Source organism: Mirounga angustirostris, unplaced genomic scaffold (assembly GCF_029215605.1).
Source record: "Mirounga angustirostris isolate CCGP_5_RB_7025 unplaced genomic scaffold, mMirAng1.0.hap1 SCAF_1, whole genome shotgun sequence".
Taxonomy (NCBI): Eukaryota; Metazoa; Chordata; class Mammalia; order Carnivora; family Phocidae; genus Mirounga; species Mirounga angustirostris.
The window spans coordinates 205032422-205060199 of NW_026991709.1; the positions used below are offsets into that span (position 1 = coordinate 205032422).

At 46.2% G+C, this 27778-nt stretch overlaps 2 protein-coding genes across 2 annotated transcripts in view; both read left to right on the forward strand.

Moving 5' to 3' along the window:
• The window catches only part of NOTCH3 (notch receptor 3), a 32251-nt gene extending 26567 nt beyond the window's left edge, over positions 1–5684 (forward strand). Inside the window, exons 32-33 of the mRNA XM_045862823.3 lie at positions 2668–2765; positions 3596–5684. Of these exons, the coding sequence (XP_045718779.1) occupies positions 2668–2765; positions 3596–4648 (1151 nt within the window). The 3' untranslated portion in view covers positions 4649–5684. The remainder of the gene's footprint in view (positions 1–2667; positions 2766–3595) is intronic.
• A 15319-nt stretch (positions 5685–21003) lies between these two features.
• On the forward strand, positions 21004–26593 carry LOC123863048 (olfactory receptor 10T2-like). Its single transcript, XM_064598505.1, has one exon. The coding sequence runs from the start codon at positions 23151–23153 to the stop codon at positions 24162–24164; it is 1014 nt and encodes a 337-aa protein (XP_064454575.1). The 5' UTR covers positions 21004–23150; the 3' UTR covers positions 24165–26593.
• The last annotated feature ends 1185 nt before the right edge of the window (positions 26594–27778 follow it).

The following is a 27778-nucleotide window of genomic DNA, read 5'->3' on the forward strand; positions in this document are numbered from 1 at the left end:
AAATGTGGCTAGGGTCAAGGAAGAGCCAAATGTCTTATTTCATTTAGTTTTTTTTTTTTTTAAGATTTTATTTATTTATTTGAGAGAGAGAGAGAGAGAGCGTTGGGGGTAGGGGCAGAGGCAGAGGGAGAAGCAGACTCCTCGCTGAGCAGGGAACCCGACACGGGGGCTCGATCCCAGGACCCCGGGATCATGACCTGAGCCGAAGGCAGACGCTTAACCGACTGAGCCACCCAGGCGCCCTCATTTAATTTTTTAACCTTTCTTTTGCCTGCCTTTTTTTTTTTTTTTAAGGCTTTATTTAGATATAATCCACATACCATACAATTCAGCCATTGAAAGTATAACATCCAGTGGCTTTTAGTATAATCACATAGTTGTGCTACTATCCTCATAATACATTTTATAACATTTTCATCACCTGGAAAACAAGCTCTCACCGTTAGCTGACCCCCTCCAATCTTGTCTTCCTAGCTCTGGGCAACCACTAACGAACGTACTTTCTCTCTCGATGGATTTGCCTACTTTGAATATTTCCTCTAAGTGGAATCAAATAATATGTGGTCTTTTTTGACTGGCTTCTTTCGCTCAGCATATTGTTTTTAAGGTTTACAAAGTGCGGTAGCAGGGACCAGTACTTTTAATTTGTAATTTTTTAATGATCAAATAATATTCCGTTGTATGGATATACATTTTGTTTATCAGTTTATCCGTTGATGGACACTAGGGGAGTTTCTACTTTTTGGCTATTGCTGCTATGAACATTTGTGTACAAGTTTCGGTGTAGACATGTGGTTTTCATTTCTCTTGGGTAAACATCCAGGAGCAGAATTGCTGGGTCTGGGTTGTATCGTATGGTCATGTGATCACTCTGTGTTGAACCTTGTGAGGAGTGGCCTGACTGTTTTCCATAACTCCTGCCCCTGTTTGATGTCCCTGCCAGCAGTGTATGAGGGTTCCAGTTGTTCCAGTTTCTTCACATCCTCCCAAACAGATGTTATTGTCTGTCGTTTGTGCTAGCCTTCCTCGTGGGTGTGAATTGGTATCTCATTGTGTTTTTGATTTTTATTTCCCTGATGGCTAGTGATATCGAGTGTGTTTCCCTGTGCTTATTGGCCATTTGTAGATCTTCTTTGGAGAAATGTCTATTCTGATCCTTTGACATTTTTAAATTGGGTTTTTGCCATTTTTTGGGTCTTTTTATTTTATTTTTATTTTTATTTATTTATTTATTTTTAAAGATTTTATTTATTTTTTTTGACAGAGAGAGACACAGCGAGAGCAGGAACACAAGCAGGGGGAGTGGGAGAGGGAGAAGCAGGCTTCCCGCCGAGCAGGGAGCCCGATGCGGGGCTTGATCCCAGGACCCTGGGATCATGACCCGAGCTGAAGGCAGACGCTCAACAACTGAGCCACCCAGGCGCCCTATTTTATTTTATTTTATTTTATTTATTTATTTTTTTAAAGGTTTTATTTATTTATTTGAGAGAGAGAGAATGAGAGAGAGCACATGAGAGGGGGGAGGGTCAGAGGGAGAAGCACACTCCCTGCCGAGCAGGGAGCCCTATGTGGGACTCGATCCAGGGACTCCAGGATCATGACCTGAGCTGAAGGCAGTCGCTTAACCAACTGAGCCACCCAGGCGCCCCGCCCTATTTTATTTTAAAAAAATTTTTAATTCCAGTATAGTTAACATAGTGGGTTTTTGTCTTTTTATTATTGAGTTATGAGTTCTTTATATGTTCTAGGTGTAAGTCTCTTATTAGGTACGTGGTTTATAACTATTTTTCCCATTTTGTAGGGTTTCTTTTCACTTAGAAGCACAAACATTTTAATTTTGGTGGTGTCCAATTTATCTATTTCTCTTGTTATTGCTGCTTGTTTTTTGTTATCATATCTGAGAATCCTTTGCCTAATTCAAGGTCATGAAGTTTTACTCCTATGTTTTCCTCTGAATGTTTTGTAGTTTGAGCTCTTACGTTTAGGTCTTTGATTCATTTTGAGTTAGTTTTTGTATTTGGTGTGAGGTAGGGATCCAACTTCATTCTTTTGCATGTGGAGAGCCAGGTGTCCCAGACCATTTGTTGAGAAGGCTCTCCTATTCTCATTAAATGGTCTTGGCACCTATGCTGTTTAGTTGTAATTAATTTAAATCTAAGGAGCAGTATGTGCCTGGTGGCTACTGCACTGGACAAGCACAGCTCTAGCTACAACCAGCACCCCCATAGTACTCCCCTGTGTATGGACAGTCACACGCTGTAGGTCCCTTGGAGAGAGTCACTCCACATACATGGACACAAACGCATGTTCAGACACTCTGTGGCAGGTCTTCTCCCCCGCCCCCCCCCCCCCCCCGGCTATATTCTAGATACTTCCTTTTCCTCTGCCATGGGATTCTAGCAAATGAACCCAGTTCTTTTTATTTATTTATTTATTTATTTATTTATTTATTTATTTGAGAGAGAGAGAATGAGAGACAGAGAGCATGAGAGGGAGGAGGGTCAGAGGGAGAAGCAGACTCCCTGCTGAGCAGGGAGCCCGATGCGGGACTCGATCCCAGGACTCCAGGATCACGACCCGAGCCGAAGGCAGTCACCCAACCAACTGAGCCACCCAGGCGCCCAAATGAACCCAGTTCTAACTCTGACCTCTCCCCCCACCCCCCAGGGAAATCAGCCTTACACTGGGCAGCAGCCGTCAACAATGTGGAGGCCACCTTGGCCCTGCTCAAAAATGGAGCCAACAAGGACATGCAGGATAGCAAGGTGAGCCCCAGCCCTTGACTCACCAGGCAGTTAGCCCTGGCACAACCCCCTAAATGTGGCAAAGAGCAGGGTGGGGTAGGTTAGTGGGGGTATTCATCCTGCCTGCAGCCAGGTTTCGGGGATAGGATTTGGACCTACCAGCCTCCAACAGTGAATCAGAGGAGAAAGCGTCTGGCAGTTGCTTTGTGACCTTGGGCAAATTGCTTAACATCTCTGAACTTTATTGTCCTCATCTGTGAAGTGGGGAAGCACCAGTACCCACCTCACTTTTGTCTCCTGAGGATTCAGTGAAATTTGTAAAATGCTTAGCAGATCCTCAGTAAAACATAACTGTTATGATCATTGTTTTAAAACCCTTGCAAGGTGGAATTACTCTCCTCATTTTATAAATGGGAAGAGTGAAGGTCAGAGGGGCACAGGGTAGATTCTGTCCTCATCTGACATTTTGATATTTTATTCATTATGGATTTTTTTTGCAATAATCTTAATTTAAAAAGTAATGCATTAAAATATCATTTATTTTGATGATTGGTTTTTGACACCCCTTAAATTTTGTGCCTAAAGCAAGTGTCTCACTTTCCTTGCCCTAGTCCTGGCTCTGGGGCATGGTGCTTAGTAGGTCCTGGATGAAAGTGCTTTAAAAGAAAGAACTTGCCCAGTTTTCCCTTAGCAGAGCTGGGATTCCAACCAACCCTGTTGGGCTGGAGAGTGTGAATTCTTCGCTTTTAGTGTCCACCAGGGGCTAGTGTCCACCTGAGACCTTAGCCAGGGGTTAATCCTGGCTCTTGCAATGCTGACATCTCGGGGGTTCTGCACCCCACCCCGCTTAGGAGGAAACTCCACTGTTTCTGGCCGCCCGTGAGGGCAGCTATGAGGCTGCCAAACTGCTGCTGGACCACTTTGCCAACCGTGAGATCACAGACCACCTGGACAGGCTGCCGCGGGATGTGGCCCAGGAGCGGCTACACCAGGACATCGTGCGTCTGCTGGACCAGCCCAGTGGGCCCCGCAGCCCTCACGGTCCTCATGGCCTGGGGCCCCTCCTCTGTCCACCCGGGGCCTTCCTCCCTGGCCTCAAGGTGGCACAGTCGGGGGGCAAGAAGAGCCGGAGGCCACCGGGGAAGACGGGTCTGGGGCCACAGGGCACCCGGGGGCGGGGCAAGAAGCTGACACTGGCCTGCCCGGGTCCCCTGGCTGAGAGCTCAGTCACGCTGTCGCCCGTGGACTCGCTGGACTCCCCGCGGCCCTTCGGTGGGCCCCCTGCGTCCCCTGGTGGCTTCTCCCTCGAGGGGCCCTATGCAGCAGCCACCGCCACGGCCGTGTCCCTGGCTCAGATTGGTGGCGCGGGCCGGGCGGGTTTAGGGCGCCAGCCCCCTGGGGGCTGCGTGCTCAGCTTGGGTTTGCTGAACCCCGTGGCTGTTCCCCTCGACTGGGCCCGGCTGCCTCCACCTGCCCCGCCAGGCCCCTCATTCCTGCTGCCGCTGGCGCCGGGACCCCAGCTGCTGAATCCCGGGACCCCCGTGTCCCCCCAGGAGCGGCCCCCGCCATATCTGGCAGCCCCGGGACACGCCGAGGAGTACCCGGCAGCCGGCGCCCACGGCAGCCCCCCCAAGGCCCGCTTCCTGAGGGTTCCGAGTGAGCACCCTTACCTGACCCCATCCCCCGAGTCCCCCGAGCACTGGGCCAGCCCCTCACCTCCCTCCCTCTCGGACTGGTCAGACTCCACGCCCAGCCCAGCCACTGCCACCGGGCCTACGGCCACAGCCGCTGGGGCGTTGCCTGCCCAGCCGCTCCCCCTTTCCGTCCCAGGCCCCCTAGCTCAGGCCCAGACCCAGCTGGGGCCCCAACCGGAAGTCACCCCCAAGAGGCAGGTGTTGGCCTGAAGGCTCTTCAGTTCCTGGATTTTGGGGGGCTGAACAGATATCCCATCCTGACTCTCTCCCTTTCTTTTTAGACCTTTCCATTCTCTTCTCTCTCTCCCAGCCCTCCTGTATCCCTCCCACCCCCCTTGAAGCTGACTGAGATAGGTCACCAGCCTAGGCTTTTTCAGTCCTCCTTATTTATAGGGGGTGCGGGCTGACCCCCGCCCTCTGAGCCTTGTGATGAGCCTGGGACCTCCTCCTGCACTCCCCTTCCCCATTCTTCCTTCCCTCCTTCCCTTCCTGCCTCCTCTGGTCTCTCTCCTTACACTCTGACACGAGTGGATTATTATTATTTTTTTTTTACATTTTGTATAGAAACAAATTCATTTAAGCAAACTTATTATTATTATTATTTTTTACAAAATATATATATGGAGACACTCCCTGCCCCTGCAAACCCCCCAGTGCCCCCGTGGGGCTGAGTCTGTGGGCCCATTCGGCCAAGCTGGATTCTGTGTACCGAGTACACAGGCATGACCAGGATCCTGTGTACCGAGTACACAACCCTGGTGTGTACCAAGTAGGCACCCTTGGGCGCACCCTCCGGGGCAGGGGTCGGGTGAGACTTGGGAGCCTCTTTCCTATCCCACCTCCCTCACTTCACTGCATTCCAGATGGAACTTGTTCGATAGCTTTGCGGGGGGAAGGGCCCTTCTGGCCCGGAGAGCCTGCCCCCGGTCCCCCAACCCTAGAGCCTGGGCCACTCCCTTGGTGAACTGGGTGGGGGAGGCTGGTGAGAACACGAGGACCAGGGGAGATGTGTGCGTTTCACTTTGTTTCCCTGTAAATATGGGACGGCAGGGAGGGAAGGAGCCGCCTGGGTGGCGCCCCCCTCCTCCTGGCACTCCCCTGGCCCAGCCCCGGGGCAGAATAGAAGTATTTTTAGGCTATTTTTGTAATGTGGTTTCGGGTCACAATCCCCGTGTTAGCTAAATTCCCGGGCCTTGCATTGTACAGCCCCCACTCCCCTCACCACCTAATAAAGGAATAGTTAACACTCCGTGTCACTGGTCTGCGTCCAGGTAAAGTGGGGGGTGGTACTGGTGGGCCTTCCGTATCTCCAGGGCCAGCGTGTGAGCTCCCCCCCGCCTTGGGGTGAACCTATTTGGCTTGTGAGCTTGCTCCGGCTTCCGCCTTTGGCAGATGACTCCACTGATTGGCTCAGAGGTGGTCACCTGACTCAAGGTGAGCCAATCAGAGTCCCTTGCCCCGGAAGTTCTTTAATGGAGATGCTAAGCAAGCCGTCAGTTGTTGGAACTTCTACGGCCAAGGGCAGATGGAGAAATATGGGTGGCCAGTTTGGGGTGGTGAGTACAGATGAGCAAACAGAGCAGAAGAGTGGGGCTGCAGTGCAGGGAAAAGGTGAGATGAGCTCCAGGGAGTTGGAGGCAGTATCTCAGTTCCAGAGGGAGCGTCAATTCCGGTTAATTCAGCATGTATCCCGTTGACATCCACAGGTACTTATTCATTGCCTCCTAAATGCCCGATGCTGGTTCTGCAGGGATCTCACCTCTACCTCATGCTCCCTTGGGTTCTGGAGACAACGCTGCACCGCGGAATAGAGATTCTCCCTTACATATACCAGCGTGGGTGGGTTTCCGTGTCTTGCAATCATTCGTGCCCCCAAACGAGGTTGTGTTTACACCGGGACCCTCCAGGAAAGGAGGATGGGATAACGTTCATTGATTCCTCCTGTCATTTTGTCATTGGCCGGGTCCCTTCCCTGCCTCTCCACGCTGACCTCGGTTCTTGGTTCTTGAGTTTGGCTGAGAAAGGATTCAGAGCTAAATTCTCAAGCAAGAGTTTGACAGCAGTTAAAGAGGAAGTATACTCTCAAGAAGGGAGAGCGGGCAGGTCCAGAGGTGGCAACTGTGCCAGGGGTCAGGGTTGTCTTGCTTTTGTACTTGCATGGGTCATAGGTCATAGCTGGGGCGGTCTCCCTCTCTCTCTCGTTTTCTGGTTTCCGGAGTTTGGCTTTATTTTGCAGTATAAAATCATTTGGAACCATTTTGAGACAGACATCCCTGAATTGGAGGTTCCGTCAAATCAATACTACATTACAGCTTGGTCGGTTGAGGAAGACACACTTGGGATACAAAAGAAGCCTCTCCATTTACCTGCTTTATAATAGGTTTCTTTCCCTTTTGCTCTCATCAATTTTATAAGGTTAAAACATGGCACACAGCTAGGGAAGTCTCTGCCGGGGGCTGCCTCCCATCATCTAAGTGACTCCTACTTGTCAGGTGGGGGGACTCGGGCCCCCCCCCCCATGATCCTTGTGGAACCGTCCTGGCAGCTCTCCCCTGCAGAGGGTGTCAAAACCGCAAGGTAAATGTATTTTTTTTTTTTAAAGATTTATTTATTTGACAGAGAGAGAGCGAGAGAGGGAACACAAACAGGGGGAGTGGGAGAGGGAGAAGCAGGCTTCCCGCAGAGCAGGGAGCCTGATGCGGGGCTCGATCCCAGGACCCTGGGATCATGACCTGAGCCGAAGGCAGACGCTTAACCGACTGAGCCACCCAGGCGCCCCAAGGTAAATGTATTACTAGGAAGCTAGAGGTTACGGGAGGGCAGCAGTTGTAGGGGAGAATGCATGCGTATCCCCTCCGCCCCCCACCAGGCTTTCTCTGCTGCTTGGAACTTGGTTTCGCCCTTTTGATCAGTTGGAAAGCATTTGTTCCCCTCCCACATCTAGCTGACTGCTTACTCTATCCATTTGGAGTGCTCTTGGTTGCAAGGGACACAAAAGCCAACTCAATTGGCTTAAGCAGAAAAGGAATTTATTAGCTCATATAGCTAAAGAGGCCCAGCTTCAGGGGAGATTTGGTCTAGTGGCTCCAATGAGGTGAACAAGGGCTGAATTTCTCTTGATCTCTACAGACTTTTCTCTGGGCCTCAGTTTCACCCTCAGGCTCCACATAAGACCCAACCTAACATCTCTTCCCACCCACACAATTCTAACCCTCCTTGTGTGTTAGCAAAATAAGTGCAAAGAACATAGACCCTGTTGCACTTTCCAGAGAATCAAGAAGCTTCTAGGTTTTTTTTTTTTTAAGATTTTATTTATTTATTTGAGAGAGAGAGAGAGCGAGAGAGCGAGAGCACAAGTGGGGGTGGGAGGGGCAGAGGGAGAGGGAGAAGCAATCTCCCTGCTGAGCAGGGAGCCCGACATGGGGCTCAATCCCAGGATCCCAGGATCATGGCTTGAGCTGAAGGCAGACACTTAACCAACTGAGCCACCCAGGTGCCCTGAGAAGCTTTTAGTTTTGAGGTTGATTTTGTTTTGGCCCCAATTGGATCATGTATCTGTCCTCTGACTTAGGGTTTCTCAACATTGACAGTATTGACATTTGGGGCCAGATCATTCTTTGCTATGGGTGCTGTCCTGTGCATTGTAAAACTTTAACAGCACCCCTGGCCTCCACCCACTAGATGCCAGCAGCACCCTCCTCTTCCATTGTGACAACGGAAAATGTCTCTGGACGTGGCCAATTGTCCCCTGGGAGGGGGGGGTATGGCTTTTGAGCACCACGGTACTAACCAGTTACTATGGCAATGGGATGTGGGATGTGCTGATTTCTTAAAGCAATCAGTCTCTGCTCTGAAACTCGAGTGGGGCGTGGTAAATTTAGGGACAATCAGGTTTGCAGAAGTAGGCATTCTGTTGAAGCAATTAATACATGTTTACCTCCCTCCCTTTGGCTAAATCTTTGGAGATTTGGAGATGAAAGACAATCTCTTTCATCGTTGTCTTAAGTGTAGTTTATGTATGTTCATCTATCCTCTGCTTGCTTGTTGGGCACCTACTGCATGCCAAATTCTGGACTAGTTGTTGGGAGTAGAATGGTGAATTATATGGCCCACTCTCTGCTCTTATGGAATTTCAGGCTAGTTAGGGGATGTATAGTGGGCATGCCAATATGTCCCTTTGGATCTTACCATTCCAGATGTTGACTGAGTTTCAGGACCCCTAAAACTCTCTACCTGGGAGCTTTCTCTTGTGTGGGGCAGGAATTGCCCTCAAGAATGTGGGGTGGATGGGAGTTAATGGATAAACACCCTAGTTTCCTTGCTCCTCTGTGGGGGGCAATTCAGAGGTGTGTTCTATAGACTCAGAGGATGTCCATTGGGATTGAGCCCATGGCCCATGGCAGCAACTAATTCTTCCTCACTGGGACTTTCTGGGATGTTCCTTTTTGGAATGTTCATACTGGATATTTCTGGAATAATTTTTCAAATAAATTCTTTGCACTTGAATCTTTGGCTCAAGAGAGGTCCATCTTAGCTGTGTGTATGAGTTGACTCAGGGGGAGAAACAAAAATATCTGTTGGGGTGCAAGCAAGTTTGGGGATCCTTCTTCCTGAGTGCTACTCAAAGGAGGAGAAAGTCATTCTCTTCACCCACTTTGCTTACTTTATCATGCAACCCTGACTTTATATAAACAGGGCATTGGAGATGCTTGTCCCACAAGGGGGAACCTACTTGCGTGTCTGGTGGAGCCAACTTTTTGTAAGTACACGTGAGACTTCTCTGCTCTGGGGGCCCGCTGGAATGGTTAGGGGAGCGATATCAGGTGGGAGAACAGGAAGCCTGCTCACTGCCTCAATGAGCTGGTGAGATTCAAAGATTCATGTGCATGTGACTTTACTGGTACCCACCAAGTTCAGAGACATTTGGATTCATTATCCTAGTTGATTTCTTTTCTTTTCTTTTCTTTTTTTTAAGGTTTACTTATTTATTTTAGGGAGAGAGAGAGAGAGCATGTCTGTGTATGGGGGTAGGGGCAGAGGGAGAGAGAGAGAATCTCAAGCAGACTCCTTGCTGGGCATGGAGCTTGATGAGAGACTTGATCCTATGACCCTGAGATCGTGACCCGAGCCGAAATTAAGAGTCGGACGCTTAACCAACTAAGCCTCCCAGGCACCCCTGTCCTAATTGACTTCTTGACTGAAAAGACAGTGATAGAACAGCTGTGTGTCTGCTGTTTGCCCCTCCAGATCTATCCTCACCCTTCACTCTGTTCTGTGCTTGGGAGGATGATTCAAGTAGGTGGCATCATTGGGCTCCTTTATCCGCTGGCTTCTGCTTGGGTTTGGCCAATGAGATGGAAGATTAGAGAATAGAATGTATTTCTGGCTCCTCTCCTGTAGGGTGGCTGTGGTGCTCTCCATCTAGCTGCCCTCTGTGAGTCTGGGTATTTATTCCCTCTCCCTCTCCTTGGCCCTTCTGGCCTAGGGGTGGTAAAGTCTCTCTACCATTGCAAGTTCCAAGGTCCAGCAGCAGCCTTGCCTACATCCTGCTCTCTTTCTTTCTTTCTTTCTTTCTTTCTTTCTTTCTTTCTTTCTTTCTTTCTTTCTTTCTTTCTTTCCTTCTTTCTTTCTTTCTTTCTTTCTTTCTTTCTTTCTTTCTTTCTCTTTCTTTCTTTCTTTCTTTCTTTCTTTCTTTCTTTCTTTCTTTCTTTCTTTCTTCTTTCTTCTTCTTTCTTTCTTTTCTGTCTTTTTTTCCTCTATCATCTATCTATCTATCTATCTATCTATCTATCTATCTATCTATCTATCTATCATCTATTTATCATTTATCCATTCATTCATTTTTGTTCAGCTTTATGAGTTATAACTAACATATAATAAATATATTTTTAAAGGTTATTATTATTTTTATTTTATTTATTCCTTTTTTAAAAGATTTTATTTATTTATTTGTCAGAGAGAAAAAGAACAAGCAGGGGGAGTGACAGGCAGAGGGAGAAGCAGGCCCCCTACCGAGCAAGGAGCCTGACCCAGGACTCAATCCCAGGACCCTGGGATCATGACCCGAGCCGAAGGCAGATGCTCAACCGACTGAGCCATCCAGGCATCCCAAGATTTTTATTTATTTATTTGGGAGAGAGAGAGAAAGAAAGAGAGGGAGAGAACAAGCAGGGTGAGGGGCAGTGGAAGAAGCAGACTCTCTGTTGAGCAGGGAGCCCAATGCAGAGCTCGATCCCAGGACCCTGAGATCATGACCTAAGCAGAAGGCAGACGCTTAACCGACTGAGCCACCCAGGCTCATATAATAAAGTTAATCAATTTTAAGTGTAAAGCATGATGAGTTTTGACAAATGCATACAGTCATAAAACCACTACCACAATCACGTTTTCTCACATCCTTGTGTAGTCAATCCCCTCCCACACCTCTGGCTCTGGCAGTCATGGATCCGCTGTCTGTCACTACAGTTTTGCCTTTTGTAGAGTTTCATACACATGGAATCATGTAGTGTGTTGCCTTTTGAATCTGGCTTTTAAAACTCAATGCTTTTGAGATTCATCCATGTTAATAGATACGTCAATCATTATGTGTATCACATGTATTCCTTTTTATTGCTGACAACAGTATGCATGATGTGTGTTACAGATATGCAGCAATTGGCTTATCCATTTGTTAGTTTAGGGACATTTTGGTAATTTTCAATTTTGGGTGTTATGAATGAATTTGCTGTAAACATTCATTGGGTGGACATGTTTGCATTTCTCTTAGGCATTTTTCTTAGGAGTGAGATGGCTAAGTTTTATGGTGTTTGTCAACTTTATAAGAAACTATCCAACTGTTTTCTCAAATGGCTGTACCATTTTGCATTCCCACTGCGATGTATGAGAGTTCCAGGGGCTCCACATCTTCGTTAACACTTGATATTGTCAGTTTTTTTTTTTTAATGTTAGCTATTCTGGTGATATAGTGGTATTTCATTGTGTTTTTAATTTGTGTTTAATTTAAAAATAAGCACATCTCTTCATGTGCTCATTTGAGACTCATATCATCTTTGGTGAAGTATGTGTTCAGATCTTTTTCCCATTTAAACTTTTTTTTTTTTTTTTAGTTTTCAGTATAACATACTATAAAATTTACTTTGTGTGTATGTACAGATCTGTGTTTTAACACATATGTGGATTTACGTCTAACCCCACCACTCCAAGAAACTTCCTCACTCTGCGCTTTTGTGGTCATGCCTTCCCACCAGTGCTAACCCTTGGCAACCATTGATCTACTCTTCATCCCTTTAGTTTTGTCTTTTCAAAAAACAAAACAAAACAAAACAAAAAAATGGAATCATACATTCTGTAACCTTTTGAAATTTGCTTCTTTCACTCAGCATAATGATCTTTGAGATCCATCTATGGTGTTGTGTATTCCAATAGTTTCCTCTTTCTCTTACTGAGTAATGCTCCATCATTGCAAGGGTGTATTGCAGTGTGCTTGACCATTTACTCATTGATGGACTTTTGTGTTGTTTCCAGGTTTTGGAAATTATGAGTAGAGCTGTTATAAACACTATGTGTACGGGTTTTTGAGTGGACACATGTTTTTATTTCCTAGCTTTTGGTGTCGTGACTAGGAACTTCTTGCCTTATTTCATAGGGTAGGACCTCAGGATGATATTGAATAGTAGTGGTGAAAGGAGACACCTTTGCCTTGTTTTACATCTTAGGGGAAAACATTTAGTCTTTTTTTTTTTTTAAGATTTTATTTATTTATTTATTTGACAGAGAGAGAGTGAGCATGAGCACAAGTAGGGGGAGCAGGCAGAGGAAGAGGGAGAAGCAGGCTCCCACTGAGCAGAGAGCTGGATGTGGAGCCCGATCCCAGGACTCTGGGACCATGACCTGAGCCGAAGGCAGACACTTAACAGACTGAGCCACCCAGGCACCCCAAACATTTAGTCTTTAAGTAGAATGTTAGCGGTAGGTTTTTGTAGAAGCAGCATGCCAAGTTGTGGCAACCCCTTCTATTTCTAGCTTGCTAACAGTTTTTATCGTGCATGGGTGTTGGATTTTGTCAAGTGCTTTTTCTGTGTCAGTTGATACAGTTATATAATTCTCTTTCTTTTTTTCCTGCTTGTTAATATGGTGGATTACATTGATTGATATTTATTTATTTTTAAGATTTTATTTTATTTAAAAATTTATTTAAAAAATTATTTATTTATTTATTTATATCACATGAGTGGGTGGGAGGGGCAGAGGGAGAAGGAGAGAGAGAACCTCAAGCAGACTCTGTGCTGAGTGTAGAGCCTGACTTGGGGCTGTTCTGTGCTTGGGATGATGACTCAAGTAGATGACATCATTGGGCTCCTTTATCCTCTGGCTTCCACTTGGTTTTGGCCAATGAGGTGGAAGATTAGAGAATAGAATGTATTTCTGGCTCCTCTCCTGCAGGGTAGCTGTGGTGCTCTCCATCTAGCTGCCCTTTGTGGGTCTGGGTAATTATTCCCTCTCCCTCTCCTTGGCCCTTCTGGGGCCAAGGGGTGGTAAAGTCTCTCTACCATTGCAAGTTCCAAGGTCCAGCAGCAGCCTTGCCTACAACCTGCCTTTCCTTTCTTTCTCTCTCTCTCTTTCTTTCTTTCTTTCTTTCTTTCTTTCTTTCTTTCTTTCTTCTATTATCTACCTATTATCTGTCTATCATCTATCTATCTATCTATCATCTATCTATCATCTATCCATTCATTCATTTTTGTTCAACTTTATGAGGTATAACTAATATCCCATGACCCTGAGATCATGACCTGAGCTGAAACCAAGAGTCATATGCTCGACCGACTGAGCCACCCAGGTACCCCTTTAAGATTTTATTTTAAATAATCTCTACACCCAATGTGGGGCTCAAACTCACAACCCTGAGATCAAGAGTTGCATGCTCTACCAACTGAGCCAGCCAGGCACCCCACATTGATTGATTTTTAAATTGAGACATACTATAAAATTCACCACTCACCATTTAAACATAAATTCATACATTCACCATTTAAACATGTACAGTTCTGTGGATTATAGTATATTCACATGGTTGTGCACTCACCTTCACTGTCCAATTCCAGTTTTCTCATTGCTTTCTGAAGGAGAGAATATTTGGAGGTCATCACCCTGGGATTTTTGCTGACATCATCCTCATGTTGATTGACTTTTGATTGTTGGTATTATGGGTCTGGCCTTCGGAGGGAATGACTGATGTAGAGTGTAGATTTGGGGAGTTCTGGCATGGGGATGGTATTTACCTCCATATGATTGTACTGATCAGCTAGGGAGAGAGGAGAGAGTCAAGATGGAAGCCTGGACAGCTGCAGTGTCAGGGTTGGGGAAGAGAAGGAGACTGGGAAGGAGTGGTTCAAGACCAAGGGGGAAAACAACGTGTAGTAGATGCCGTCAGTATCCCCTGTCCATATCACCTTGCTCTGACCACGTCAGTGCACATCAGCCTGACTTCCAACAGCCCGTGCTCACGTCTGTCTGAGGGCTTTCTCTGCTCTCTACTCCCATGTGCAGTGGGCCAGGATTACTGGGGAATTAACGCCCCCAGGATCAGCCCTCGACAGTGACCAGCTGGGTTTGGTGTCTACATACCTCAGCTCTCCCACCCCCCTGAAGTGAATGTTATAGGCTGTATCAACAGAGAGAATGAACCCCAGCTGCCACAGTGAGAGCTTGCTTGAGAACACATGCTTTAGTAGCTGCTTTTCCTTTCTTTTCTCCTTTCTCCACTCCCCTACTTGTGTTTTCTGGGCTCACCTCCCAAATTAACTTACCTCCACTGAAATCCTTGTCACAGAGTCTGCTTTTGGGGGAACCCAAACTATGACCGGAGCTGTTGGTCCAAAGCAGGTATGCAAAATCATGAGACTGTGCTCATGTACAGTCATGAAATTTTACTCATGAGATTAAATGTCTCACTAGGACTCCCATATTCACTGCAGCTCTATTCACAATAGCCAAACATAGAAACAACCTAAATGTCAATCAATAGATGAATGGATACATATGTGTGTGTACGTATATATACGTTGCATATACAATATACATCGTTTACAGTGTTACGTGTGTATGTGTGTGTACACACTCACACACCATGGGATGTTATTCAGCCACAAGAAAGAAGGAAGTCATGCCCTATGTGACAACTTGGATGAGCCATTATGCTAAGTGAGATAACTCAGAGAAGGACAAATACTGTGTGATATCACTTATATGTGGAATCTAAAGCAGCCGAACTCAGAAAAACAGAGAATAGAGTAGTGGTTACCAGGAGTTGGAAGGTGGGGGAAATGGGGAGATATTGGTCAAAGGGCACAAACTTCCAGTTATAAGATTAACAAGTTCTGAGGATCTAAGGTACAGCATGGTGATTATAGTTAATAATACTGTATTATATACTTGAAAGTCGCTAAGAGAGTAGATCTTAAATGGTCTCACCACAAAAAAAGGAATGGTAATTATGTGATGGGCTGGAGGTGTTGGTTAACACTTTGGCGGTAATCATTTTGCAATATATAAATGTATCAAATCAACAGGTAGTACACCTTAAACTTACACAATGTTATATGTCAATTATATCCCAATAAAGCTGGGGAAATTTAAAATAAAACCAAATTTCTCAGCTAGAGAGACAGAAGAGGGTCTAGGACTGAACTCTGGGGAGTTTTTAATTTTAGGAGCTGTGAGAGAAAGAGACTGAGAAAGGGTGGTGTATGGAGGTGGAGAAAAAGCAGATGCCCTGGAAAGCAAGAGAGCGGCCATGGCAAGGAGGGAATTCATCATTTGGGTCTGAAGCTCCTGGAAGGTGGAGTAGGATGAGGACAGTTCCAGGGAGCTCACAGGCTAGGGGCAGACACACAAGGACACAGACAGTATGAAGAGGAAACCCAGGATGTCTGGGAGTGCGGATGCTGCAGGTAGCTTGGAGTGATCAGGGAATCACAGAGATGTGTCTTTCAGGAGGAGTAGGAATTTGCAGGAAGCTAGGAGGAGGGGAAAAGAAATTCTTGAGAGAATAGCGTGGTGGGAGGGGAGGGGAAAAAGGATGTAAAACAACATGGAAATCTCAGAGGAAGGGTCAGCAGGTTGGAATGGCTGGGTCTATACCTCACTTCCTTATTATTAATCGGATAAATGGATGTATGTCAGTTTGCATGGAACAATGGCTGGATTTGGAACTAGAGAAGATAGCAGGGGCCAGATCACAAGGGTCCTGAATGTGAAAATGGGGAATTTTAAACTTTACTCTGGGGGCAATGGGGAGCCACAGAGGTCTCTGAGTAGAGAGGGGACACAGCCAAAGCCTTCTATTCTGGTGGCCAATACAGAGGATGGACTGGAGAGAGGTGGAGCTGCAGGCTTTTGCCAGGTGAGAACGATGCACTTGAGTTAGGGTGCGGCTGGGGCGGGGGGTAGTATAGAAAAGGAGGAAGGACAGAGAACATATTTCACTATTAATTCTGGGGAGAGTAGAGAGAGGGATTGAGGGGGCTGGGGTCACTATGAGAAGTTAAGCCTGGGCAACATTTGTATAACATCAAGTGATCCACTTCTTCCTTCCAGCCCTGGGAGCAGGGAGTGTGCATGCATGTGTGTGTGTGTGTGTGTGCACGTGCGCACGTGCACACACACACGCATCTTCCTCGGGGCAGCAGCCTTGCCCAGCACACAGTGAGCACTGATGGGTACTGGGGTGCACGGATGGAGTGAGGAGTGTGTTTGTGATCTCCACCACAAAAATAAATCATAATTAGTTCTTCCCCCACTTTTTGCCATCGGAGCCTGGGGGCTGGGGAAGCAGACCCTGGGGTCTCTAGTTTCCAGTAGGGAGAAAATCTGCAGGGCATCACCAGCCTGAGCGCTGGGGTGCTTGTTAGTGGCTGGGAAGCCCCTGGGACAGGAGCTCTGGGGACCCCCTGCATAACAGGATCTGGGTCCTCAGCCCCTCCCTTCACAGGCTGTGAGCAGAGAGCGATGCAGGCAGGCACTGTGGGAACCTCCCTTGGCCATGGTGAGTATGGATTCAGAGACTTTGCAAGGCAGAAGCCACTCCAGCCCATCCCTGGCCCTATGGGTGAAATCTGAAAATGAGTCGGGGGAGAGAGAAATGCCAGAGTGACTGAGTGTTAACCTGAAAACAGCCAACGGTGATGGGCTTGGATGGCATTTGCCCTAAAGGTGTTCAGTTCTGTTTTCTGTGGATGGCAAAATGTAGAGTGGAAGAGAATATGACATCTGCCCAGGAAGGGAAGGAGAGACCTCTGGGGGAACCTCAAGGAGAACCCTCCAAAGCCACAGACGCTCACCCGTGCACAGAATGCTAGTATGCACAAGTGTCCTAGCAGACCGTGGGGCCGTGGTCTGAGCACATGGGGTGTGAAATGCACACGTGTGTCCTGCAAGCAACACACACACATGCACACACACATACCCTGAAGTTTCATGGGCGCAAATGCACACATTTATATAGCAGTGAGGGCTCAAAGGTGGTGGGGAAAGGGCTCCTGTTATTTATTTTTTTTATTTTGGGGGGGATTCCCAAAGAAAAGGAAGAGGAAGGGGAAAGACTCTAGATCCTAATCCCATGTGCTCCTGTCTGTCACCCTCACCATGAAGGTGGCATTGGGCAGAGCTCCAGAACTCACCATCCATGAGCTCCTGCTAACTCCCTCTCCAAGAAGCAGCTGGCCTGGAGTTTTTTCTTTGGCTGCAATTTTCTCAGGTTTCAGGTATGCAAATAAGTTACTTTCTAGTCCTGCAACCTCATTTCGTTAGATTAAGCACTCTCACCTGTCACATTTGGAAAGCGGAATTTGGACGTGTTGAGGCAAAAAGTCACAGCTTCTCAGCTGTTGTAGGGTTAAGTTTCAGCCACGTTCAAGGTTTCCTGCTTTCTTCTTCCCCCTCTGGGGTGGGGTGCTGGGGGTTGGAGCAGATGGAGAGGGGCCTCCTGTCTGTATGCGTCCCTCACGCTCAGCTCAGCGTGTGTGTGCCCCCAGCATTCCCTGAGATGACAGAGTCCCCTCCGCCCCCTGGCTAGACCGGTCTTACCCAGCATACTCCTGAGGCAGCTCTGCCAGCTCCCATACCCTGCTCTTTTTTTCACGCCTGCATCCAACCTGTCAGGAAGTCCAGTGGGCTCCACCTGCACACCTGTCCAGAATTGGCCACCTCTCACTGCCTCCATGGCCCTCGCCCTGGTCCAGCTCCCATCATCCCTCACCCTGGATCAGCTCAGCCAGCTCCTCCTTGGTCTTCCGACTTTTACCTGTGTCCCCCCACCACACTCTGTTCTCCCTCAACAGTCAGAGGGTGCCTGGGAAAACCTGAGTCGGGTCACATCCCTCCCCTGCTCAGAATCCTCCATCGGCCTCACACCACTTGGCATAAGAGCTGAAGTCAGCCCTGTGACCACAAGACCCTAGCAACATGCCCCTGTCACTCCTGTGGCCTCACCTCCTTTCCCCCTCTTGCTCCCTCTATCACTCTGTTCCTCCTGGCTCTTCCTGTTCCAGGCCCAGCCCAGCCCCAGAGCCTTTGCACGGGCTGATGCCTCTCCCTGGTCTTCCCTCACATATCCTCTGGGCTGATTTTAAAAATTTCTTTCAAGGGCGAATTTGGGGGCCATGGCTGCCCTGCTGAAGCCACCCTGGCCCATCCCCAGCTATAGAGGTGAGATCTGAAAAGGAAGGAAGGAAGGAAGGGGAGGATTCCCGAGGGACTGACCGTCCTACATGGAACACTTCCCCTCAAGGAGCCTCTAAGTACTCTGCTTTTTCTTTCCTGCAGTACTTCTCTTCTAACGTACAGGCTCACTTGTTTAAGTTTTCAAGTGTGTTGCTTATTGCCCAACACCCTCCCTCTAGAACCTTCTGCTCCTCCAAGGCTGGGATCTCTGCCTCCTGTTTAGCTCCCTGCTGGGTCTACAGCAGCACCTGGCTCAGAGCAGATACTCAGTGAACATGAGCAGGATGAAAGGTGAGCCTGTAAAACAGCCTCAAGGCAGAGCATCTGGAGACACCCTTGGCTTCAAGTCCTGGCACCATGCCTGCAAGAATGTGAGCAGATTATCCCCCTAGACCCTGCTTCCCCAGAGGTGCAAAGGCTCGCAAGGAGTCCGAGACCAAAAGGGTCATAGCACTGTTCCGGGAATCTTAACTGACTATTATCAATCTCAACTCTCACAGATGAGGTGCGGAGGCGTCAAACCAGCGGCCCTCGGTCACACTACCTCGAGTGAGTGAAGGCACCAACATTCAAGTTCAGGCTTGTCTGATTCTGGGGCTCATCCCTGTTGTTCCTGCAGGTCACTGAAGGACTGCCTTGAGCACAGGACTTCTGCCCTAGGTAATGGGGATTTTTTTTGTCAGATAGTGACCTCCCCATCACTGGAGGCATGCAAGTAGAGGCTGTATAATTGCAGTAGAGGAGACTCCTACACTGAGTGTATATTGAGGGGGGTGGTTTCCTTTTCAATCCCCTTCTTTAAGATGCCCAAGATGGGCTGGCTTACTGTTGGAGGAAGCTTGTTTTAATACCATGAAGGGCCCCTTCCCTATATGGCAACTAACAGTTGGGAGTCCATCAGCCTGGTCTTGACTTCTCCCTCTAAAAAGCATCAGCTCACTTTGGAAGGTTCCTCTAACTCCCTTATTCCTCATACTCAGCTTCCTATGATCTTCCTAAAAAGTCCGCCTCATGGCTTATCAAGAAGCCTTGTCACCTACTGATCTGTAGTTTTAACTAGACCTTTGCTGTTCAGGTCACATGTTGAAAAATGTTAATCAGAAATGGTGTTAGCATATTTTACATTCAGAAAGGAACCTCTTTATCTCTACCCTTAGCTTCCCCTGTCAAAATCAGATTGATTAAACTCCTTGAAGAATAATACAAAAATTTACCAAGAAAAGAAAAATCCCTCTAAGAAATTTTTGTTTCTTTTACTTATAAAAATTCCTACTTGAGGTAGAAAATCTGGGACATACAAGAAAAAAAAAAAAAGAACACATTCATATGTAGTCAGTTAGAATCTTACTGTCTTGTTTTCCATTTTTTGCAAAACAAATAAGAATTCTCATTTTATCAATTACTCTTTTTTTTTTAGATTTTATTTATTTATTTGAAAGAGAGAGTGAGCTAGAGGGAGAACATGAGCAGAGAGTGGGGGAGAAGCAGACTCCCTGCTGAGCAGGGAGCCCCACATGGGGCTCGATCCCAGGACCCTGGGATCATGACCTGAGCCAAAGGCAGTCGCTTAACCGACTGAGCCACTCAGATGCCCTTCAATTACTCTTTTTAAATTTTTATTTATTTATTTTTAAAGATTTTATTTATTTATTTGACAGAGAGAGACACAACGGGAGAGGGAACACAAGCAGGGGGAGAGGGAAAGGGAGAAGCAGGCTTCCCATTGAGCAGGGAGCCCGATGTGGGGCTTGATCCCAGGACCCCGGGATCATGATCTGAGCCAAAGGCAGACGCCTAATGACTAAGCCACCCAGGCGCCCCAATTACTCTTTTTTTCAAAAAGATTTAAAAAAATTTTTATTTTATTTTTAAAGATTTTATTTATTTATTTGACAGAGACAGAGAGAGCGCACAAGCAGGGGGAGCGGCAGGCAGAGGGAGAGGGAGAAGCAGGCTCCCTGCTGAGCAGAGAGCCCTGTGTGGGACTGGATTCCAAGGCCCTGGGATCATGACCTGAGCCGAAGGCAGACGCTTAACCGACTGAACCACCCAGGCACCGCATTAAAAGATTTTATTTTTAAGTCACCTCTACATGGAACATGGGGCTCAAACTCATGACCCTGAGATCAAGAGTCAAGAGCTCCATGGATTGAGCCAGCCAGGTGCCCCAAGTTATTGATTCTTCTTCTTTTTATTTTTTTTTTAGAGAGAGAGCGTGACTGCGAGTGCCTGCATGTGAGTGGGGGGGAGCAGAGGGAGAGAGAAGTTTCAGTTGTACGACATAATAATTCAGTGTTATTATATATGGCAACGTGATCACCATCATACATAGTTACAAATTCTTTTTCTTGTGATGAGAACTTTTAAGATGTATTCTTCAGCAACTTTCAAATAACCATTACAGAATTATCAACTATGTTCACCATGCTGGACTTTATATCCCATGACTTACTTATTTTATAACTGGAAGTTTTCATTTTCTTCTTAATGATTTGTAAGAGCTAAACATATTTTAGGGTCACAACCTTTTCTAGTTTGTGATTTGCCTATACATTTGTTTCAATTTAACAATGCTTTGTGATATTTGGAAATTACATTTTTTTTAATGGTCATATCCAGTTATTTCATGAAGTCTTCCAGGTCATTGAGTTTCTATTATTCTCACTCTCTAAAAGCTCTGATGTTCTGATACTATTTAATTTGCAGTAAAGGGGCTTCTTTTAGTCACATGCGTCTCTGCCCAGTGTGCATTTTCTCAGATCTAGATTTCTTAAGTGGAGTCCAAGATTCTTGGTTTTTGAATTTCATTTTGCTTTAGTTTCTGCAGATTTCACAGTAGGCTTTGCTTTTATCATAGCACAAATTCCTCAGAGGAGCTCTTTGGAGTTTCCCTAAGTTGAATATTGTTTTAGTTTTACTTGTCTACAGTCTGAGGACCAGATCTGGCCCGCTGCCTGTTTTTGTAAATAAAGTTTTATTGAAACAGCCATGCACACTTGTTTGTACATTGTCTATGGCTGCTTTCACACTAGAATGGCAGAGTTGAGCAGTTATGGCAGAGATCGTGCAGCCCATGAAGTCTAAAATATTCACTATCTGGTCCTTTACAGAAAACTTTTTCACCCCTGTGCTCGATTGACATGGCTGCCTGTTTCTTCCTTCCCTCACCATCTTTTCCCTCCTGTTAAGTTCGTCGATGGTCCTGACTCGTCTTTTCTTCATAACCAGAATATCGATCAAGAACATTTTTGTTGTTTTTCTCTATTATATCTTCAGAACTAAAATCTAAAATTTATGTTTCCTAAATTAAAATTTCAGCAAACTTCTAAAACATTTAAATGATTATTCTCAATTTCTATGGCCCCATTGTTGGATGAGAATTGTCAGGTGTACAGCCATTCATTTTTTCTCCTCTTAGAAGTCACTGGCTTGCAGGTTACCCAAAATGCCACTAGGTGGCTCCTGAATCAGTACTGTCCTCTCCACTCTCCTTCCCACCTGCCTTGTCTGAGTTGGTATTTGAGGAACTCAAGACTGAGTTTTGCTTATCTAAGCCAATGAACTCTTGATCAGCAGGGAAAGATGGCATTGGGGGGCATTTTCCTTAAAAAAAGTCCCATGTTCCAAGTGAGTGCAAAATACTCTGAGGAAAATTTCAATATAGGTATTTTTTTTTCTGAGCTAGTAGGTTAATCCATCATAAAACAATTAAGCTATCACCAATCCAGGATTTCTACTAAAGCCTCATCATTTGAATTAAAATGGTCAATAATTTCAGAGTCATTTCCCATTTAATTAACACATGTAGCCATTAGCACAATGCCTAGGGTCCACAATACTATTGGGTGGGTGTGGGGGGCCATGAAATTGTGTTAATTTCTCAGATCAGAAGAAATAAATAAGCTTTGAGGGTTGAAGAATATATTCATCTTTATACCAACACAGTCCTATAACATACACATTTAAAATGTTATAATATTTAAATTATTTTAAATAAAATTTAGATTTTATTTGATTCAATAAACTTTATTTGAATACAATTTAAATAAAAGTAAAAAAAATTTTATGGGGAAGGCAGAAGTGCCTAGGGCCCATAGAAGTCATGATATAGCCCTAGTATTCAGATTCCTAAAGGTGTTACTTTGTTCATTGCAGATATCACTGTTACAGGCTTTGTCTTTCTGGGGAGTTCTTTTCACACGGACTGCAGCAGACCTTGTAAATTCCTCTCCCACATCCACTTGACCCTTATATGTTTTTTTCTCATCAGATGGGGACTTTGAATTCCCTGTACATGTCAAGTGGGAATTACTGGGAAATTCATGCCTCCTGGTAGAAACTCTTTTAAAAATTTTTAAAAAAATTTAAGTAGGCTCCATGCCCAACATGGGGCTTGAACTCATGACCCCTGAGATCAAGGGTTGCATGCCCTACTGACTGAGCCAGCCAGGCATGCCCCTCTTGGTAGAGACTCTTAAACAATGACCATTTTACTCTCTGTTTTTTTTTAAGAGTCTGGCTCTTTTAGATTCCACCTATGAGGGATATCATACTGTATTTGTCTTTCCTTATCTGACTAATCTCACTTAGCATCATGTCCTCAAGATCCAGCCACATTTAGTTGCCCACGGCAGGATTTGCTTCTTTCCCAAGGCTGATTAATATTCCATTGTGTGTATATAGCCCTTCTCCTCCTTCTCCTTCCTCTCCTCCTCCTCCTTGTTCTTTTTAAGTAATCTCTACACCAAACATGGGCTTGAACTCGCCACCCCAAGAGTCGCATGCTGTACCAGTGAACCAGCCAGGTGCCCCATACCACATCCTTATTTGTTCATCCATTGACTGACACAGGTTGTTTCCATATCTGTGATTTTCTTGTCTATTGAAGAGACACTGGCTAGCTGGGTGATATTTAGGAAAACAAGTGACATAATTTCTGAGTCTCTTTCCTTTTTTGTAAAACAGGGATGATTTCCTACCCTACCGGTACCAGATGCACGGCAGATTCGTTATGAAATTGTCCCATTCCATTCACTCTGTCCTCTCCTCTCAGGCTCCTGAGAAGCAGCAGGAAAATGTCACCTGGCTGGTGACTGAGTTTGTGCTGGTGGGTTTCTCCAACCTCCCAGATCTGAGAACTACCCTCTTCGGGCTGTTCTTTCTCACATACCTGGTCACCCTCAGTGGCAACATCACCATCATCACCATCATCCAGGTGGATCGGACCCTTCACACTCCTATGTACGGCTTCCTGGCGGTGCTGTCCCTCTCCGAGACCTCCTACACGCTGGTCACCATCCCCAACATGCTGGCTCATCTGCTCATGGAGAGCCAGGCCATCTCCATCCCCGGCTGTCGGGCTCAGATGTTCTTCTTCCTGGGCCTGGGATGCAGCCACTGCTTCCTCCTTACCCTGATGGGTTATGACCGCTATGTGGCCATCTGCCACCCCCTGCGGTACTCGGTGATGATGAGACCCACAGTTTGCCTCTGCCTGGAAGCCCTGGTTTTCTGCTCCGGCTTCTCGGTGGCCTCGATCGAGACCAGCATGATCTTCTCCTCGCCTTTCTGCGGCAGCGACCGCGTGGAGCACTTTTTCTGTGACATCGCCCCGGTCCTGAAGCTCAGCTGCTCCGGGAGTGCCGGCAAAGCTCTGGCCATCTTCTTCCTGAGCGTCCTCGTGGTGCTGGTCTCCTTCCTCCTCATCCTCCTCTCCTACGCCTTCATCGTGGCCGCCGTCGTGAGGATCCCCTCCGCAGCCGGCCGGCGCAAGGCCTTCTCCACCTGCGCGGCCCACCTCACCGTGGTCATTGTGCATTTCGGCTGCGCCTCCGTCATCTACCTGCGGCCCGAGTCCGGGGGAAGGCCTGACCAGGACCGCCTGGTGGCTGTGTTCTACACGGTGGTGACGCCGCTGCTGAACCCCGTGGTGTACACCCTGCGCAACAAGGAGGTGAGGGTGGCTCTGAGGAGGACCCTGGCGCAGAGCCGCGGGGTTTTTAAATAGACACTTGATCCACATTCCCCTTCTAGCTTTTTCATGAACGCATGTTCCGCCTGACGCTCAGTTTCCCCCCCTTGGAAAATAGGGGCCGCTCGCATACCCTTGAATCAAATAGCCTCTTCAATGAAGCAGTTGACAGTGGCTGAGACCCACCATAAAGTCCAGAAAGGCTGCCTCTTCCTTTGGTCTTTGCGTCTTTGACTTTGCGGGGATGCACCGCCCTCTGCAGTGCAGATGGTCACCTGCAGGTGGCGCCACGAACCCTGCCAAGGTTTGGCGGGCGGAGCAGGGTAGTGTTGGCAGTGAGCAGGAAGGGCTGCTTCCTCCTTACCCTGCTGGGTTAGGACCGCGTAGCCTTCTGCCATCCCGGCGGTACTCGCGAGACCCATAGTTCACCTCTGACCGGGAGCCCTGGTTTTCTGCTCCGGGTTCTCGATGGCCTTGAACCAGCAGCCCCAGACTGTCTTTGTTCTTCTTGTCAGAATCACATCCTTAAATGTAGTGGGAGGAGACAAACAATAAACAAGATCTTCTTAGTGTAGTGATAAGTATTTGGAAAAAATAGAGTGTCATGATGATTAGAGTTGATTTCTTGATGATTTTCTAGGAAAGTAGGGGGATTTAATAAATCATTGTGGTAAAACTTATATAACATAAATTTTGTCATTTTAACCATTAACGTTTTTATTATTGAGTTTTATACATTCTTTGTCTATTTTGGATGACAGTCCTTTATCAGATATGTTTTTAAAAAGTTTTTACTTAATTCCAGTTATTTAACATACATTGTTATATCGGTTTCAGGTGTGCAATGTAGTGATTTAACACTTCCACGCGTCACCCGGTGCTCATCATGACAGGTGCACTCATTCATCCCCATCACCTCCTTAACCTATCCCGCCACTCACCTCCCCTCTGGCAACCACCAGTTTGTTCTTTTTAAAATTTTTATTTATTTTAATTTTTAAAAGATATTTTATTTATTTTTTTTTATCAGAGAGAGCGAGCGAGTGAGAAAGAAAGAGAGCACAAGCAGGGGGAGTGGCAGGCAGAGGGCGAAGCAGGCTCCCCCCGAGTGAAGAGTCCAATGCGGGGCTCGATCCCAGGGCCCTGAGCCAAAGGGAGACACTCAACCAACTGACCCATCCAGGCATCCCTAATTTGTTCTTTATAATTAAGAGTCTGTTTCTTGATTTCTCTTTCTCTTATTTTTCTCCCTTTGTTTGTTTTGTTTTGCTTCTTAAATTCCACATGAGTGAAATCATATGGCCATTTGTCTTTCTCTGATTTTACTTAGCATTATACTCTCTAGCTCCAGCCACATCGTTGCAAATGGTAAGATTTCATCCTTTTTTATGGCTGAATCATATTCCATTGTTTATATATACTACCTCTTCTTTATCCATTCACCAATCGATGGACACTTGGGCCACTTCCATCGTATCAGATATGTCTTTTGTAAATATTTTCTCCCAGTCTGTGGCTTGTCTTCCCATTCTCTTGACACTCTATTTTTTCCAAATATTTATCGCTAAGATGATCTTATTGTTTATTGTTTGTCTCCTCCCACTACAGTGTAAGATCCACAAAAACCTTTCTGTTTTCTTCTCTGCTGTATTCCCAGTGCATAGTATGGTGTCTGGTGTTTTGGATACACCTGACAAATATTTGTTGAGTGAATGAATGAATAACGACTCATAACATTTTTAGTTTGTTTTATTCTTAGTGAAAACGGTATTAAGCTGGTTTAAATTCTCCCATCTTTTTTTTTTTTTTTAAAGATTTTATTTATTTGAGAGAGAGAGTGAGAGCAAGAGAGGAGCACTAGCAGTGGGGAAGGGCAGAGGGAGAGGAAGAAGCAGACTCCTCACTGAACAGGAAGCTGGATGCAGGGCTCGACCCCAGGACCCTGAGATCATGACCTGAGTTGAAGTCAGACACTTAACTAAACTGAGCCACCCAGGTGCCCCTCTTCATCTTTTTTTGACTCAATTTCAAATTGTCACCATTTTAATCTTCAGAATTAAGAATAATAGTCATTTACAACTGTGTGAGATGATCGCCACCATTTAACCATATTAAAGAGTACAATTCAGTGGCATTAATTATGTTCCCAATTTTTTGCAACTGTCACCAAAGAAGCAATGACTCTTCATTCCTCCCTACTCCCAGCCTCTGCTAACCCCAAACCTACTTTCTGTCTCTATAAATTTGCCTATTCTAGATATTTCACGTAAGTGGAATCATATAATCTTTATACTTTTATGTCTGGCTTATTCATTTAGCATAATGTTTTTAAAGATTTTTAAATTTTATTTTAGAAAGAGAGAGAGCAAGTGAGGGGAGAGGCAGAGGAAGAGGAAGAGAGAAAACCCCAAGTAGGCTCCTGGCTGAGCCCAGAGCCTGATGTGGGGCTCCACCCCACAACTCCAAGATCATGACCCCAACTGAAATCAAGAGTTGGGCGCTTAACTGACTGAGCCACCCAGGCGCTCCTCATTTAGCGTAATTTTTAAAAGTTTTTTTTCATGGGGCGCCTGGATGGCTCAGTTGGTTGAGCGGCTGCCTTCGGCTCAGGTCATGATCCTGGAGTCCCGGGATCGAGTCCTGCGTCGGGCTCCCTGCTCGGCGGGGAGTCTGCTTCTCCCTCTCCCTCTGCCCTGCCGCTCCCTCTCTCTCTGACAAACAAATCTTAAAAAAGAAAAAAAAATCTGACAAATAAATAAATCTTAAAAAAAAAAAAAAGAAACCTATGTTCAAAAGTAGGCAAGTAGCTCTTTGCAAACCCACGTTCATTTCATTGCAGCACTATTGGTAAAAGCCAAGAAGGGGAAGCAATCCCAATGTCCATCAACATACGACTGGATTAAGAAAATGTGGTAAGTATGTACAACAGAGGGTGCCTGGGTGGCTCAGTTGGTTAAGCGACTGCCTTCGGCTCAGGTCATGATCCTGGAGTCCCGGGATCGAGTTCCTCCCTCTGACCCTCCCCCCTCTCATGTGCTTGCTCTCTCTCATTCTCTCTCTCTCAAATAAATAAATAAAATCTTTAAAAAAAAGGTTTTTTTCATTTATTTGAGGGAGAGAGAGAGCGCATTAGTGGGTGGGGAAGGGACAGAGAGAGAGGGAGAAGCAGACTTCCCACTGAGCAGGGAGCCCAAGGTGGGGCTCAATCCCAGGACCCTGGGATCATGACTTGTGCCAAAGGCAGATGCTTAACCTACTGAGCCATCCAGGCACCCCTAGCATAATGTTTTGAAGGTTTGTCCAAAATGTAGCATATGCCAGAACTTCATTCCTTTCCATGGCTGAGTAATATTCTATTGTATGGATGGATCACCCTCTGTTCATCTATTCACTTGTTAATGGATATTTGGTTTATTTCCATCTTTCAGCTATTGTGAACAGTGCTGCTATGAACATTCTTGTATAAGTATCTGAGTCCTTGTTTTTAACCCCTTTGGGTATGCATCTAGGACTGGAATTGCTGGATCATAAGGTAATTCTATGTTAACTTTTTGAGGAATTAACAAATTGTTTTCCATTGAGTCTGCACCATTTGACATTCCCACCTGTAGAGAACAAGGGTTCCAGTTTCTCCTCATTCTTGCCAAAAT